The 16,858-nt window shown below is 38.8% G+C and overlaps 1 protein-coding gene across 1 annotated transcript in view; it reads right to left on the bottom strand.

Moving 5' to 3' along the window:
- ASZ1 (ankyrin repeat, SAM and basic leucine zipper domain containing 1) overlaps positions 1-14,358 on the bottom strand; it is a gene marked incomplete at both ends in the record, with an annotated part of 83,410 nt that extends 69,052 nt beyond the window's left edge. The window contains 4 exons of the mRNA XM_079786457.1: positions 5,433-5,544; positions 7,867-7,989; positions 13,719-13,818; positions 14,242-14,358. Coding sequence (XP_079642583.1) covers positions 5,433-5,544; positions 7,867-7,989; positions 13,719-13,818; positions 14,242-14,358 — 452 coding nt within the window. The remainder of the gene's footprint in view (positions 1-5,432; positions 5,545-7,866; positions 7,990-13,718; positions 13,819-14,241) is intronic.
- Positions 14,359-16,858: the final 2,500 nt, after the last annotated feature.

Here is a 16,858-nt window from a genome sequence, read left to right as displayed (position 1 = left end):
CTCTATCCCTCTCTCTTCCTCTCTGTGAAAAATCAATAAAATATATTTAAAAAAAACAAAAAACAAGAAACAATGGTAATAATTATCTAACCCTACAACACAAAGAGTTAGAATGAAAGCAACAAGAAAAGCCCAGTATAAGCAGAAGGAAGGAAATAATAAAGATCAGAGCGGAGATAAACGACATAGACACCAAAGAAACAATACAAAAGATCAACAAAACCAAGAGTTGGTTCTTTGATGAACCTCTCGCCAGGCTCACCAAGAAGTAAAGGGAGAGGACCCAAATAAACAAAATCAGAAATAAAAAGAGGAGAAATAACAACAGACCCCACAGAAATACAAAGGATTGTTAAAAAAAATATTATGAACAACTCTATTCCAACAAACTGGACAACCTGGAGGAAATGGACATATTCCTAGAAAAATACAACCTTCCAAAACTCAATCAGAAGAATCTAAAAATCTCAATAGGCCAATAACTATGGAAGAAATTGAAGCAGTCATTAAAAAGCTTCCAGCAAACTAAAGCCTGGGGTCAGATGGCTTCACAGGGGAATTTAACCAAACATTCAAGTAAGAACTAAAACCTATCCTCCTCAGACTATCCCAAAAAATTAATGAGGAAGAAACACTTCCAAGCTCCTTCTATGAAGCCAGCATCACCCTAATACCAAAACCAGATAAAGACAACACAATGAAAGAGAATTACAGGCCAATATCCCTCATGAACATAGATGCCAAAATCCTCAACAAAATTCTAGCAAATCGGATCCAGCAGTACATCAGAAAGACCATACACCATGACCAAGTAGGATTTATCCCAGGGATGCAAGGATGGTACAATATCCGCAAATCAATAAACGTGATATATCACATAAACAAATTGAGAGATAAAAATCACATAGCCATATCAATTGATGCAGAAAAAGCATTTGAAAAAATCCAACACCCATTTTTGATAAAAACTCTCAGCAAGGTGGAAATAGAAGGATCATACCTCAACATAATAAAAGCCATATATGACAAACCCACAGCCAACATCATACTCAATGGGCAAAAACTAAAACCATTTCCCCTAAGAACAGGAACAAGACAGGGATGCCCACTCTCACCACTCCTGTTCGACATAGTACTGGAAGTATTAGCCTTTGCAATTAGACAACAAGAAGAAAAAAAAGGCATCCAAAATGGAAAATAACAAGTAAAATTGTCCTTATTTGCAGATCACATGATACTATACATAGAAAACCCTAAAGACTCCATCAAAAAATTGTTAGACTTAATAAATGAATTCGGCAATGTAGCAGGATGCAAAATTAACGCAAAGAAATCTATGGCATTCCTATATACCAATAGTGAACTTACAGAAAGAGAGACTAAGAAAACAATCCCATTTACCATTGCATCAAAAAAATTAAGATACCTAGGAATAAACTTAACTAAGGAGGTAAAAGACCTCTACTCAGAAAACTACAGGAAATTGAAAAAAGAGATAGAGGAAGACATAAATAGATGGAAGAGCATACCGTGTTAATGGATTGGTAGAATCAACATCATTAAAATGTCCATACTACCCAAAGCAATCTATAGATTCAATGCACTCCCCATTAAAATACCAACAGCCTATTTCACAGACCTAGAAAGAACTCTCCAAAAATTCATCTGGAATAAAAAAAGACCCTGAATAGCCACAGCAATCCTGAGAAAGAAGAATAAAGTAGGAGGGATCTCAATACCAGATTTCAAGCTGTATTACAAAGCCACTGTTCTCAAAACAGCCTGGTACTGGCACAAGAACAGACATATAGACCAATGGAATAGAATAGAGAACCCAGATATTGACCCAAACCACTATGCTCAATTAATATTTGACAAAGGAGGCATGAACATACAATGGAGTCAAGACAGTCTTTTCAATAAATGGTGTTGGGAAAATTGGACAGATACATGCAAAAAATGAAACTAGACCACCAACTTACACCATACACAAAAATAAACTCAAAATGGATAAAAGACTAAAACATAAGACAGGAAACCATAAAAATACTAGAAGAATCCACAGGCAGAGAAATCTCAGACATATGCTGAAGCAATTTCTTCACCAATACCACTCCTAGGGCAATGGAAACTAAAGAGAAAATAAACAAATGGGACTACATCAAAATAAAAAGATTTTGCACAGCAAAAGAAACCATCAACAAAACAACAAGAAAGCCCACTGTATGGGAGAGCATATTTGCAAATGTTATCACTGATAAAGGTTTAATCTCCAACATTTACAGGGAACTCATACAACTCAATAAAAGGAAGATAAACAACCCAATAAAAATATGGGCAACGGACCTAAATAGATACTTTTCGAAAGAAGACAGAAGGAAGGCCAAGAGACATATGAAACATGCTCAAAGTCACTAATTATCTGAGAGATGCAAATTAAAATGACAATGCAGTACCATCTCACACCTGTCAGAATGGCAATCATCAACAAATCAATGAATGACAAGTGCTGGCGAGGATGCGGAGAAAAAGGAACCCTCGTGCACTGCTGATGGGAATGCAGACTGGTGCAGCCACTGTGGAGAACAGTATGGAGTTTCCTCAAAAAACTAAAAATGGAACTCCATTTGACCCAGTGATCCCACTTCTAGGATTATATCCCAAGAAACTAGAAACACCAATCAGAAAGGATATATGTACCCCTATGTTCATAGCAGCACAATTTACATTAGCTAAGATCTGGAAACAGCCTAGGTGCCCATCAGCAGATGACTGGATAGAAAATTATGGTACATCTACAGAATGGAATACTATGTTGCTATAAAAAAGAAGGAATTCTTACTATTTGCAGCAGCCTGAATGGAAATGGAGAGCATTTATGCTAAGTGAAATAAGCCAGTCAATGAAAGAAAAATACCACATGATCTCACTCATTTATGGATAATAAAGAACATTATAAACTGATGAACAAAAAGATAGATACAGAGGCAGTAAAGCATCAAACAGATTGTCAAATTACAGCGGGAAGGTTGGGGAGGGGTGGGGAAGATAAGAGATAAACAGAACGACTTGTATGCATGCATATAAGCATAACCAATAGACGCAAAACTCTGGGGGGTGAGGGCATGTATGGGAGTGGGGTGGGAGGGGCAATGGGAAGATATGTACACATGTAATACCTTAATCAATAAAAAATTAAAAAATGAGAAAAAAAAGAAAACATAAAAAGTAACCCTCATAAATGAAGATTACAAAAGTGGAAATGAATACATTACATGGAATCAATAGTAGATTAGATGAAGCAGAGGATCAAATTAGCAATATGGAATACAAGGTAGCGAAAAACAGCCACTTGGAATAGCAAAAAGAAAAAAAAAGAAACACACAGAAGAATAAAAAAATTAGGATGGTCTGAGGAAACTGGGACAATGTCAAGCATAACAACATTCATATCACAAAGTTATCAGAGAAGAGAGAGAGCAAGGGACTGAAAAATATTTGAAGAAATGATAACAGAAAACTTCCCTAAACGGTGAAGGAAATAGACATACAAGTCTAAGAAGTATAAAGAGTCCTTAACAAGATGATCCCAAAGAGGCCAATACCAAGACACATACTTTAAATGCCAAATGTTAAAGACAAAGAGAGAATCTTAAAACCAGCAAGACAAATGCAGGTAGTTACTTACAAGGGAGATCTCATAAGACTGTAAGCTAAATTCTCAACAGAAATTTTGCAGGCCAGAAAGGACTGGTAAAAAATATTCAAAGTGATGAAAAGAAAGGACCTATAATCAAGATTACTCTAACCATAAGGCTATCATTTAGAATCAAAGATAAAGAGCTTCCCAGTCAAGAAAAAGTTGAAAGAGTTCAACAACAAACTGGTATTACAAGAAATGTTAAAGGGACTTCATTAAGAAGGAAAAAAAATAATAAATATGAATAATAAATGGCAATAACTATATATCAACAATTACTTTAAATGTAAATGGATTAAATGCTCCAATCAAAAGGCATGGGGTAGCTGAATGGCTGACAAAACAACTACATTGCATATGTTGCCTACAAGAGAGCCACTTCAGATCAAAAGACACACATAGATTGAAAAGTAAAGGGAGGATCCAGTCCGTGTGGCTCAGTAGTTGAGCATGGACCCATGAACCAAGTGTTCATGGTTTCATTCTTGGTAAGGACACAGGACTGGGTTGCAGGCTCGATCCCCAGTAGGGTGCAAGCAGGAGGTAGTGGATAGAAGATTCTCTCCAGACATAAGTGTCTCCAGACATTGCCAAATGTCCACTGGGAGACAAAATAGGTCTTGCTTCAGAACCACTTTACTAAATCAAAATCTTTGGATCTCATAAAGGATCTAGGGATTATCTAAAGTTGGACAGTACCTTCCAAAGCTGCTGTCCAGGTGTAGAACCTGAACTAAATTAGGAAAAAACTCCTAAAGTCAACATAGTTATTTCTATATATTAGGCACTAGATCATTATTATTTGAATTAATGAATGATGAATAATTATTTTATTCTTGCTAGACATACTTCTATTGAGATTACTTCCCACTCTCTTCATTTTGAAGATTTAATAAATCAGAAAGAGATTTAACAGGAAAATGGAGTCAGAGAAGAAAGAAGTCAATGACAGAAATTTTAAGCAACCTGGTTCATGTTTTAAAAATTACTGAATTTCAAAAGATGCAAGAACATCTTACTATTTGTTTTGTACGCATTTAGGCAATTACATATATATATATATATATATAACATAATTCATTGAAAACTCTTAGTAAAATGAAAACATTTGGATGCATTATTTTGGATATATATCTTAGCATTTGTATAAAATTGTTTAGTGGATTTAAATGTTAGAGAGAACACTAAGTTAAGAGGCTTACTATTATGGCTCAATCATATTCTTTTGAGTATATGATTCACAGGAAATAATAGTTTACTGTCCTCCTTTCCTTTTCATTTCAAATTCTTAGGATATTGTTCTAAAAATTAAAAGCTAAAAGATTACCTTCATGATATGCACCCTTCCTTTGATCATCTTATATAAATCATCTGATATTTTTATTCATCAACTATATGGCCAAGTAAATACACACTGCTTATAATTTTTAAAAAATAAAAAATGCTATCAGACATGGCTAGTTGGTTGGAGCATAATACCATACACCAAAAGGGCGCGGGTTCGATTCCCGGTCAGAACGCATACCTAGGTTGTGGGTTTGATCTCCAGTGGAGGCTTGAATGGGAGGCAACCAATCAATATTTCTCACATTGATCTTTCTCACTTTCTCCCTCTCTCCCACCCTCTCTTGAAAATCAATAAACATACCCTTGGGTGAGGATTTAAAAAAACCATTTTTAAGTCTGATAATCAAAGTATCCATCACTTCTGAACAGATAGTAAGGCTCTTACCTACAAGCAACATTTGGGTCAGCGTTTCTTGAAAGTAGCAGTTCTACACACTTCAAGATTTGTTCCTCTGAGCCACGAGCAGAACATGCGGTTATCAAAATAGTTTGCTTATCTATATTGAATAGAAAAATGAGAACCACATCAACAGGTATATCTAATTGACTTCTTTTTCTATTCAAAAGATAATAAAAAGTACTGCACTCTTATAATTCTACAACCTACTTCCAAATCCCTTTCTCTTAGTAGACAACTTTATGTCTTCCTTCATCAAAAAATGAGATTAGAGATGGATTACCTCAAAATTATATCTGTAATTCATTTCTTAATTTCCTTTCCCTATTATTTCTTCAAGAGAATAGGAAAGTAGGGAAGAGCATGGAGTAGATGTAGAGATACTGCCCAGAGTTGAACACTTTTTGGTTGGTTAAAGTTTTCCTTGTTGTAATCATGGTTGAAAAACAATGATTGCTTATTCTCTCATTTCACTTCTTTACTTCTCGTTCATTTGACAACTCACTGACCTGGTTTATACCTAAACCATCCTACTGAAAATGATCTTCTCAGTCCTTTTCTACTTGATCTCTCTGTGCTCACCCTATTTACTAAAACTCTTCTTCCCCTAGGTTCTACGGCATCAGCAGAGATCAGGGTAGATTGAAAAAACAAAAATATTTCTTAAATAAAATAGAAATATTCAAAATAGGTCAAGGAAGTCATGGTTTACATTAGTGGTTCCATACTGACTGCGTATAAAGATATATATTCTAATCCCAGTTCCACCACTAATAATAAACTGTGACTAGAGTGATACCTAACTATCTCAGTAGACCTAATTTGTAGATAGGAAGCTCATATCTGCCCTCTTTACCTGATGATGCTGTTGTTGACTACATAAAAGAATTTATGTGTACATTCTATGAAAAAATATAAAATGCTTTCTAACTGTAAGGTATTCCTCTGATTACAACAGCAGAGAAAGAAAACTATTATTTTTTGAGAATATTTTATACACTTCAAAAATCTCATTCCTAAATTTAGCTTTCATTGGGTGATATTTTAAAATGACACAAAAGAAAAACTCATCACAGCAGTTGATTAAACATAAAACTGTTAAGATGGGAATTTATATAAAATATATCAATGAGAAAACAAAATATAAATGGTTTTACAAATATCTAATGTAGGTACAAACTTAATGTGAAAGTTAATTCTAAAATAAAACCTATACCTGAATTATGAAATGAATTTAGTTGCCCATTTGCCCATGTGAAGCATGTTAAAAACAAGTGATCAGTAATTCAATATAATAATTAAACTGAAGTTGCATATACTCTTATTTTTCAAGAGCACTCAAAGAAGATCTGAGTAGAATTTTATTTAATAAAAAAGATAGAATAATATGGATTTAATAAACTATCTTTGAAACAACTTTAATATAATTCAGAGTTAAGTTTTAAATTCCAAGGACTGATTTTCAAGTAATTTTCCACAAAATTATGAATGCTTTGATGTTTTCTTTCAATGCATTTTTCCTTTATAAAAATAACCCAAACCCTTTTGCATAAGAGCTAAAGATACATAATAACACAACTAGTTATAAAAAATAAAATAAATGGAATATACCTTTTTGGAGAGCTTTAAAAATGTCTATGGTTTCTAATTTTTATTTTATATGTTATTCACCCAATATAACTATAAAATGAGTTTTAACTGCTTTAATTTTTTTTTCACTTGCATCAAGAAAATCACAGTTTGGCCCTAACCGGTTTGGCTCAGTGGATAGAGCGTTGGCCTGTGGACTCAGGGGTCCCGGGTTCGATTCCGGTCAAGGGCATGTGCTGTGGTTGTGGGCGCATCCCCGGTGGGGAGTGTGCAGGGGGCAGCTGATCGATGTTTCTCTCTCATCGATGTTTCTAGCTCTCTATCCCTCTCCCTTCCTCTCTGTGGAAAATCAATAAAATATGTTTTAAAAAAAAAAAAGAAAAAGAAAATTACAGTTTGCCCTAACCGGTTTGGCTCAGTGGATAGAGTGTGCCTGCAGACTCAAGGGTCCCAGGTTCGATTCCGGTCAAGGGCATGTACCTTGATTGCGGGCACATACCCAGTGGGGAGTGTGCAGGAGGCAGCTTATCAATGTTTCTCTCTCATCGACGATTCTAACTCTCTATCCTTTTCCCTTCCTCTCTGTAAAAAATCAATAAAATATATTTAAAAAAAGAAAATCACAGTAAACATAATCAGTTACATAATCTCAAACACCTTACCCTTTTTTTTTTTTTTCAAGGAAAAAGATTTAAAGTGAATATATAAAAAACAGAACATGGAAACTGTACATTACCACACTGTACATTAACAACTAAACACAATATAATGAGGTGTATAAACAGAGAATATACAAAGTAAATTTTCACATTAAATATTCAAAACATCTTACCTTTATCAAAGCTTGCATTAGCGCCTCTGTCCAAAAGGACCCGAACCAGCTCTACATTGGAAACACTAGCAGCATACATAAGGGGAGTCCATCCATACTGAAAGCTAGAATCTACACTAATGCCTGTCAAAATAAAAATAAGCTTTTAAAAAACTCCACCATCATTACTAGAATCCTTAATCTTAATCCCTGGATGCCTTGCCTAGAGGACAATTGTAAACACATGTGTCCTCCCAAGATTACTCACCCTACTGATTATATCTAAAGATAAAAATTCCAATAAAAGCCTATCAATGCAGGTAATAGAGGCTGTCCTGGCCACTAGAGCCGAGGGCCCCTTAGCCCTCTCTTTCACAGTCAAACTATGTCTGAGTAATCTGTACATCCATCGTTCCGGGGCTGCTGGTCAGCCCCAGCAATGTATTATATAAAACTACTATGTTAAAACAAGTTTTACATGCTACCATTTTCTCTCTAGGGGAGTTGGAAAGGTTTCACAGGGGCAAATTTTTTAAAAATTAGAATATTATACATTTCTTTGGTAGTGAACACCATGTATATTCTTAAGATTCCCTTAATTTCCTTCCTAACACAAAATTTATCTATGGGTGACTGGCCAAACATGAAGCTAAAAAGATAGATTAGGGTTAGAATATGAAAGCTCTATTAAGAAATGTTGACTGCACTTTGTGATCCAAGAATGGACACCATTATATCTGTATTATAAAGAAAACAAAGGTACCACTGTTGAGAGTGGAACAGGAGGCAGGGAGACCAGTTATCAGACTAGAAGCCCATGTAAAAGTCACAGCAAAGGTAGTGGAGAGAAAGAGGATGGAATACTAAAGAACATTTTAAAGGCAGGATCATCAGAATTTAAAATTACTTTGAAAAGGAGAAGGGATAGAAAAGAACTAGTCAAAATGACCATCAGGGTCTGCCTTGGACAAATGAATGACAAGCCATGTGCTAGAATAAGAAGAGGCATAGATGAGACCTAAGGCCATAGGACTAGGATGAAGTTTTCAAGCTACTAATGACAATGGGACAGGAAAAGACAGTTAATAACTTGTTTAGCAAAAACAAGAGCCAGCTGAGCCAGCTGACCTTAAAATTCTCAAGTCACTAATGGTAAAAATCCTTGAAGTCATCTGCTTTAATCCAACAGCACTGACTGATGTGATCATATAAAAAGGTTTCTATCCATGACTGGGGAAGATGTGATACGAGAGCAAGAATACAATGAGGCAGTGGACAAAGCCTATTCAATGTATGTAAAGCCTTTTCAATAAAAAGATCAAGATTTAACTGGCAATCTCTCTCTCACTTCAACCTAAGAAATATTTGTTAATATTAAGAAAAGATAGAAAATAGAATAAAATTTGCCTTTAACATCTTTTATTTATAGTTTTATAGTCTGTGGCTATAAAGGGTTCTATCCAAAAAGAGGGAGATCATATCCACACTAAGTTACTGAAAGATTACTCCTGAATGTGTTAACTCCAATTGATATAAGGTACACAGTAATTAATGAGAGAAAACAACATAGGAGAAACCAAGATGGCAGCATAAGTAAATACCTAAACTAATGCCTCGCACAACAATTTCAAAAATACAACTGAAAGACAAAACGGACATCATCCAGACCACAGGAAGGCTGGCTAAGTGGAAATTCTACAACTAGAAGGGAAGAGGAAAGCACACTGAGACTCAGAGGAGCTGCAGAAGGCAGAGGTATGGAGGCACGCGGGCAGAGAGGGCTGGCAACTGAGTACACAGCTGGCTTTTTCAATCAGGAGGGAGAAAAAAGCTCCCGACGGCTATGAACTCCAGTTCTGGGCAAGACACTGGGGACCCAGACTCATTCGGGGGAGAAAATGGACTGTCTGACAGTGGGCGAAACTCGAGGGCGGCTTTCTCTCAGAGGTGCTTGCAGTGATTACCATGGGACACTGAGACCCAGGGGCCTATTAGGGCAGGGCTGACGGGAAGCCATTGCTGTCTGCTCCACACTGAGACTCTGCTCCATCCAAGCTGAGCACAGAGGCTTTTGCAAGTCTTGTCTCACAAGGATGTCTCTAGCACAGAAGTTCTCCCACCATAGACACAGCTGATCCTCACAGCCAATTGGCCTGGAGGTCAATTCCTCCCAGTGATAACAACAACAATCAAGGCTTAACTACAACAAGACTGTGCACACAGCCCACAAAGGGGTGCACCAAGAGTGTCCACCTCAGGTAACTGGGGAGGCTAAGCCACTGGGCCCTATAGGACACTTAGCACACAAAACCACTCTATCAACTCAGGGAAGCAGTGAAAATGAGGAGACAAAGAAACAGGTCACAAATGAAAGAAATGGAGGAAAGCAAACGACTGGATATAGAGTTCAAAAACTACGGTTATAAGGTTTTTCAAGAATTTTCTTAGAAAAGACCGATAAATTTAGCCAGACCCTCGAGGATATGAAAAAGGACCAACTAGAATTTAAGCATACACTGACTGAAATAAAAAATAATATACAGAGATCTAACAGCAGACTAGAGGATCGCAAGAATCAAGTCAAAGATTTGAAATATAAAGAAGCAAAAATAACCCAACCAGAAAAGCAAAAAGAAAAAGGAATCCAAAAATATGAAGATAGTGTAAGGAGCCTCTGGGACAACTTCAAGCGTACCAACATCCGAATTATGGGGGTGCCAGAAGGAGAGAGAGAGCAAGATACTGAAAACCTATTTGAAGAAATAATGGCAGAAAACTTCCCCCACCTGGTGAAAGAAATAGACTTACAAGTCCAGGAAGCACAGAGAACCCCAAACAAAAGGAATCCAGAGGACCACACCAAGACACATCATAATTAAAATGTCAAGAGCAAAAGACAAAGAGAGAATATTAAAAGCAGCAAGAGAAAAACAGTTAATTACCTACAAGGGTGCACCCATACGATTGTCAGCTGATTTCTCAACAGAAACTATGCAGGCCAGACAGGAGTGGCAAGAAATATTCAAAATGATGAATAGCAAGAACCTACAACCAAGATTACTCTACCCAGCAAAGCTTTCATTCAGAATTGAAGGTCAGATAAAGAGCTTCACAGATAAGAAAAAGCTAACGGAGTTCATCACCACCAAACCAGTATTATATGAAATGCTAAAAGGTATTCTTTAAGAAGAGGAAGAAGAAGAAAAAGGTAAAGATAAAAATTATGAACAACAAATACATATCTATCAACAAGTGATCCTAAAAATCAAGTGAATTAAAAATCTGATGAACAGAATAAACTGGTGAATATAATAGAATCAGGGGCATAGAAAGGGAGTGGACTGAAATTCTCGGGGGGAAAGGGGTGTGGGGGGTGCGGGAAGAGACTGGACAAAAATCGTACACCTATGGATGAGGACAGTGGGGGGGTAAGGGCAGAGGGTAGGGTGGGAACTGGGTGGAGGGGAGCTATGGGGGGAAAAAGAGGAACAATTGTAATAATCTGAACAATAAAGATTTATTTTTTTAAAAAGAAATTGAAGAAAAAAAAAACCATAAAACCTTCTTAGTACAAACATATACTGTTGGCTCAACCTAACACTTTCTTCTTTAAATGGCTGCAATTGAAAGCCTATAAATAAGATCAGAGAAAACATTATTTTTTCTCATTATTGTTTCCTTATTGATATTACTGCCCAAACTTTGACTGCACACATAAAAAGGAAACAGTGTGAATAAAAAGCAAATGTGGCATGTTAGTATAAAAATTCTTAATAATCATCACCTCTAAAACTTAATAATAATTACCTCTAATATTCAAAAAACCATCTATTATGCTCTAGGCATAGTGTAAAATCAGTAAGTTTAAGAAGATTGACACAATATATTTCTAACTCAAAAACATTCAAAATAACACTATATTGATTTGGGATATATACATACAGAGTAAAAGTCTAAAGATTTGCATAGGAAAGATAAATACCAACTATAGGAGAGTGGTAATCTCCAGGGGGAAGGAGAGACATCTTCATACCTTTCTGAATGTCTGAAATATTTAATAATTTAAAGAGAACTGAAAGTAGTACATGGCAGAATAACAAAAACTGAGACGTCTTTGAACTGTTAAAAGTGGCTGACTCAAAAGAAGCTTTAATTTTATTAAACTTTTCAACTGGTGCAGAAATATCTATCAAAGTCAAGAATGACTTTGAAAGGCAAAAAATAAAAATATTTTAAGAAGTGTTAAGTAATAACATCTAGAAGGAAACAAGGAAATGCTAAAACGGGAATTACCAGTGAAAGTGAGACTTCAGAGGCAATGGGATGAAATAAACCTTTCTATTTATAATTATATGTTATTATTTGCTGTTTTAAACAAACTTTAAAATTTTCTGTAATTAAACAATTTTAAAACGTTGACTAAATTCCTACTTTACCAGCAGGATCTTTTCAAGTTCTCATCCTTCGGGAGCCTCCATCACTTCATTGTACCTAGTCCCACTACTCCTAAGGCAAACTCTCTTTTCTAAAACAAATTTCTGCCTATTACATCACATCCAACACTATGTGCATTCTTTGCATGTGTTTATGTTAGGTATTAGGTCTCGTTTAATTATCTGAATTTCATCCAATTTCATTCTTCACTTACAACTCAAGTTCCATTGTCCACAAATTCACATAAACTTTTTTGTTATAACAGCTAATATTTACATGATGCCTATTGTTCTAAGAACTTTATTAATGTATTACTTCATTTTAACCTCCCTCCCCCCCAAAATATCTTTGATACAATGTAGCCCATTGAAGGGGGGCAGGAGGAATTGAAGCTTAGGAAGGTTTGGTAACTTGGTCAAAATTACAGAGCCATCCATGGCAGGGCTAGTCCTCAAACCCAGAACTGTACTGTTTCCAAAATGACTTGCTTTCCACTAAACCAGTGGTCGGCAAACTACGGCTCTGTTGACTAATGAGTTCGCCGACTACTGCACTAAACCATGAGGCATCTCTAGTGTAGAAGACAAACATTTTTCTATATACAATATTATTTAACTATTTTGTGTGTGAACGTTATTTTCCAACACCATTTACCCCCTCTATGCATTGTCCACCTTCTCCATCCCTCCCCCCTCAATCATCACACTGTTGTCTATGTCCATGAGTTCTCTCTCTTTTCTTTTTTGCTCAATCCCTCCACCCACCCCCAAGTCTCCACTCCAGTGGTAAATGCCTGTTATTCATTGGGATAATTTCAATCGTTATGATCAACAACTCACATTTCTATGTCAAGGTAATTCTTAAAAATAATATTTGATCAACAGGAAAAAAAAAATGTCATGGGACCCAGGCCAGAATTATGATGCTTTCCATAAAGAAATTGATGCTCTGGAAGTTTAAATGACTTTTCCAAGGAACCACACTGACTAGTCAATACAGCTGGAACAGATACCCAAATATCCTGATTCCTACACCAGGCCTCCTCTTACACACACACACACACACACACACACACACACACACACACCCGGCACAGGACAAGACCATAACTGAGATGTCATAACTAAAATCAACTCTTGAGAAACGTATTAATAGATCAAGAAAACGCTGAAAAAAAGCAAAACACAATATTAGTTGGCTAGGATTGGTCAGAATAAGCCTCTTGAAGCGGAAGAACTAATGGAAGGTAATAGGGAGGCATTCCAAATTAGAGGAAGACAAGGCAAAGAGAACGCAGAGTCAAGAAAGGCATGTAGGACACTTGATCCACTCACATTCGTTGTGATTCCCTTAGAAAAGCAACTCAAACCTTTTAAAATCAGAAACAGTTGTGAACTTAAGACAACTGTGTTGGGTTGAAACTATCCCTTATTTCTCACCAGAATTCAGGAGCTCTTGGACCAATGAAATATCTCCTGTGGTCAACGCTTTCTTAAATGTTTCATTCTTGTCTTCAGTGGGAACCGGTCCTTTTAATTTCTAAAAAAGCAGACAGTTAAAAAAAAAAAAAGTAGTTATACATATTTTCATTTCCACTGCAACAGGTAAATGGTTTTGGAGGGGTGGGGGGCGGGATGGTGGTGGTGGGCGACAGACGAAGTTCGTCAAGAATTCATGTCTCAGATGACCTCTAAAGGGGACCAGGTAATGGCGGGTCCCAGCCCACGTGGCGAGCTACCACGTGGACAACCTCAAGAAGCGCCGTGGACGAAAAGCACAGTAAGGAAACTAGACGAACGCGTTGCGGGTTTGCCTCAAGTCCCAAAGCCCGTATTTCCACTGGAAAAGCAAAGGAGGAAGTGAAAACAGGTGAGGAAGGAAGAGGTTTCGGGGGGAGGCCGGGTCTTCGAGGGCCAGGGGAGGCAGACCTAGGCGCAGGGAAGAAAAAGCCTCCTCTGCTACCTGAGATGCCCGGTCGCGATACCCAATTTCCCATCCGTCATCCTCGCTGTCGCTACTCTCGCCTCCACCAGCCACCGCGAAGCCGCGGAACACGCTCGCCGCCTTGCCTGCCGCCATGGCCGCCGGGCCCTCCCTCCCGCACACCTCCGCGTGCGACCCACCCCCTGCGCCTGCGCCTGCGCCTGCGCACTGGGCTACGCGGGAAGGCGGGACGTACCCCAGCCCGGGCCTGGGGCTCCTAGGCGCAGGCGCATAGCCTGGCACAGCGACCCTCATCCCTCTGGGCAGCCCCCTGGCTGTGAGAGAGAGGAAACCTGCGTGTCTCACGGTGCAGGTGGGGCTGGCGGGGAACTTGTTTGAAGAGGTTCTTGGGCTTTAAGGATTGCCCCACTTGTAGCCGGAGCAGAATTGGGATTTGTATGCCAAGGTATGACTATGCTTTCACACCCGTCCCCTTCACCTTCCCCCCCCCCCCCCCCAGCTCCCACCCCCCTCCAAACCCACTGCCAAACATGCGTACCCTTGGAGAGGGACTGCTGTTGGCCAGGAGATTATCCCTAAGGAGTACCACCCATGCACTCAAGACAAATGGGAGCTCACGAACGAGCCGGGAGAATTTCTCCCTTTAAATTTCACGTGATCTGAGATCTCGTTGTAGATTCAGAAATTTAAGAGCATCAAAACGCTTTCCCTGCCGAAACCGGTTTGGCCCAGTGGATAGAGCGTCGGCCTGCGGACTGAAACGTCCCAGGTTCGATTCCGGTCAAGGGCATGTACCTGGGTTGCGGGCACATCCCCATTAGGAGGTGTGCAGGAGGCAGCTGGTCGATGTTCCTCTCTCTCATCAATGTTTCTAGCTCTCTATCCCTCTCCCTTCCTCTCTGTAAAAAATCAATAAAGTATATATTTTTTAAAAACAACGCTTTCCCACCTAGAGAGTGTAGACGCACTAAAGGAAAAATTCAGTCAAGAAAGGAAGGGGAGAGAGTGGATCAAAAGAGCGGGGAAGAAGAAATTATTTACATGTTCAGAGAGCAAGTAATTAATACAAACAACTCTAGGTGAAAGCAGCCCAGACCCACTTTTCTGCATCTAACCTCCATGAGAAATACCACAGAAAAGTCGATCCACCAAGGAACAGCAGATTTATTATCTGAAGCTGATTTAAAAGGAAGGTAACCAGGCACTAGTCTTTGAAAGTTTGGTAATAATTTTTTTTCTCTTAAGGAATCTTTGATGTAAGGGTTTGGCGTTATTTACTTCAGAGATTTTCAGAGATGACTGTTTTTAGGTAGTTTAGTACCTGGGGGGTCATGCCTCTCTAAATGCATCCATTCAATAAATGTTACGGATAATTGAGCACAGCCAGGTACAACTAGGTTTGGGGAGACAACATCAAAGACAAAACAAGCAGTCTCTTGGAGCTCACAAGTGTTTTTGTTTTTTAATCCTCATCTGAGGATATGTTTTTATTGATTTGAGAGAGAGAGGAAAGGAGAGAGAGGAAAAAAAAAACACACATTGATGTGAGAGAGAAACATTGATCCGTTGCTTGTCTCCATTTTATTTAATTCTTTTTCTGGAATTTTGTTCTTTTTCTTTCTTTCTTTCTTTTTCATTTGAGACATATTCCTTTTTCTCCTCATTTTGGCTGCCTGCTTGTGTGTGTTTCTATGTATTGGGTAGAGTTGCTGTGTCTCCTAGTCTTGGCTGAGGGGCCTAATGTAGTAAGTGTCCTGTAGGGCCCAGTGGCACACCCAGACTTCTCGGTCACCCGAACAAGGTGCTTCAGGTGTGCACCCTGTGTAGACTGCGTGCACCCTCCTGTTGTAGCCGAGCCTTGATTTCTGTTGGCACATCAATGGGAGGGACCGCCCTCAGGTCAATTTGCTTGAGGACTGGCCACGATTGCAGAGAGGAGCTGCTGTGCAGGGGCCAACTCCATGGAGCGGGACTCACTTCAGAGGGGCTCTGCTGCCCACTGGGTTCACCCCTTGAGTGTGTCATTTGTGGAGGTGCTTGGGTGGTGCCCTGGTGTGCTCTGAAGCTGTCTACCGGATGCGCTGGCTCTGGGACCTTTCAGCAGGTGAAGACCGAGATCAGTTGCCACGTGTGCCCTGTTCCGCATGAGCTACAGAGTGATCTACAGATGGCTGTTACCTGTGCTGGGTTTGGAGATGCCTGGGAAATGCCAAGCTGCAAACCAAGACCAGCTGTTATTGGTGTTGGGCCTGGGGCCACTTAGCAAGAGGTATGGAGCATGCTGAGGACAGATGTTACTTGTTTGGAGTTTGTGAACCTTTGAGAAATTCTGGGAAAGTTTGCAGCATGATCCAAGTGGCCACTGGAAATTTGGGTGGGCCCAAAAGTTGGTTGGGACAGGGTCTCAGGGAATCTCTCAGAGCGGGGCAAACAGTGTTAGCTAGGTTGATGGAGACTCAGATAAGGCACCTTCTCTGTGGGGTGAAGGCTCAGCAAAGGAACAATGGTCTCTGCCAGCACTTCTGTCTTGCAGAAAGCTGCCTCTCCATTCCTTTCCCTAAAGCCTTGAGAGCTGTTACTCCACACACACTGGAGCTCAGAACAAGTGAAACTGGGCATGGGCCGTTTAAAAGGA

This window comes from Cnephaeus nilssonii, assembly GCF_951640355.1.
Source record: "Cnephaeus nilssonii genome assembly, chromosome: 12".
Lineage (NCBI taxonomy): Eukaryota > Metazoa > Chordata > Mammalia > Chiroptera > Vespertilionidae > Cnephaeus > Cnephaeus nilssonii.
The sequence above is the reverse complement of the archived record's forward strand: the minus strand, read 5'-3'. Positions and strand labels throughout refer to the sequence as shown.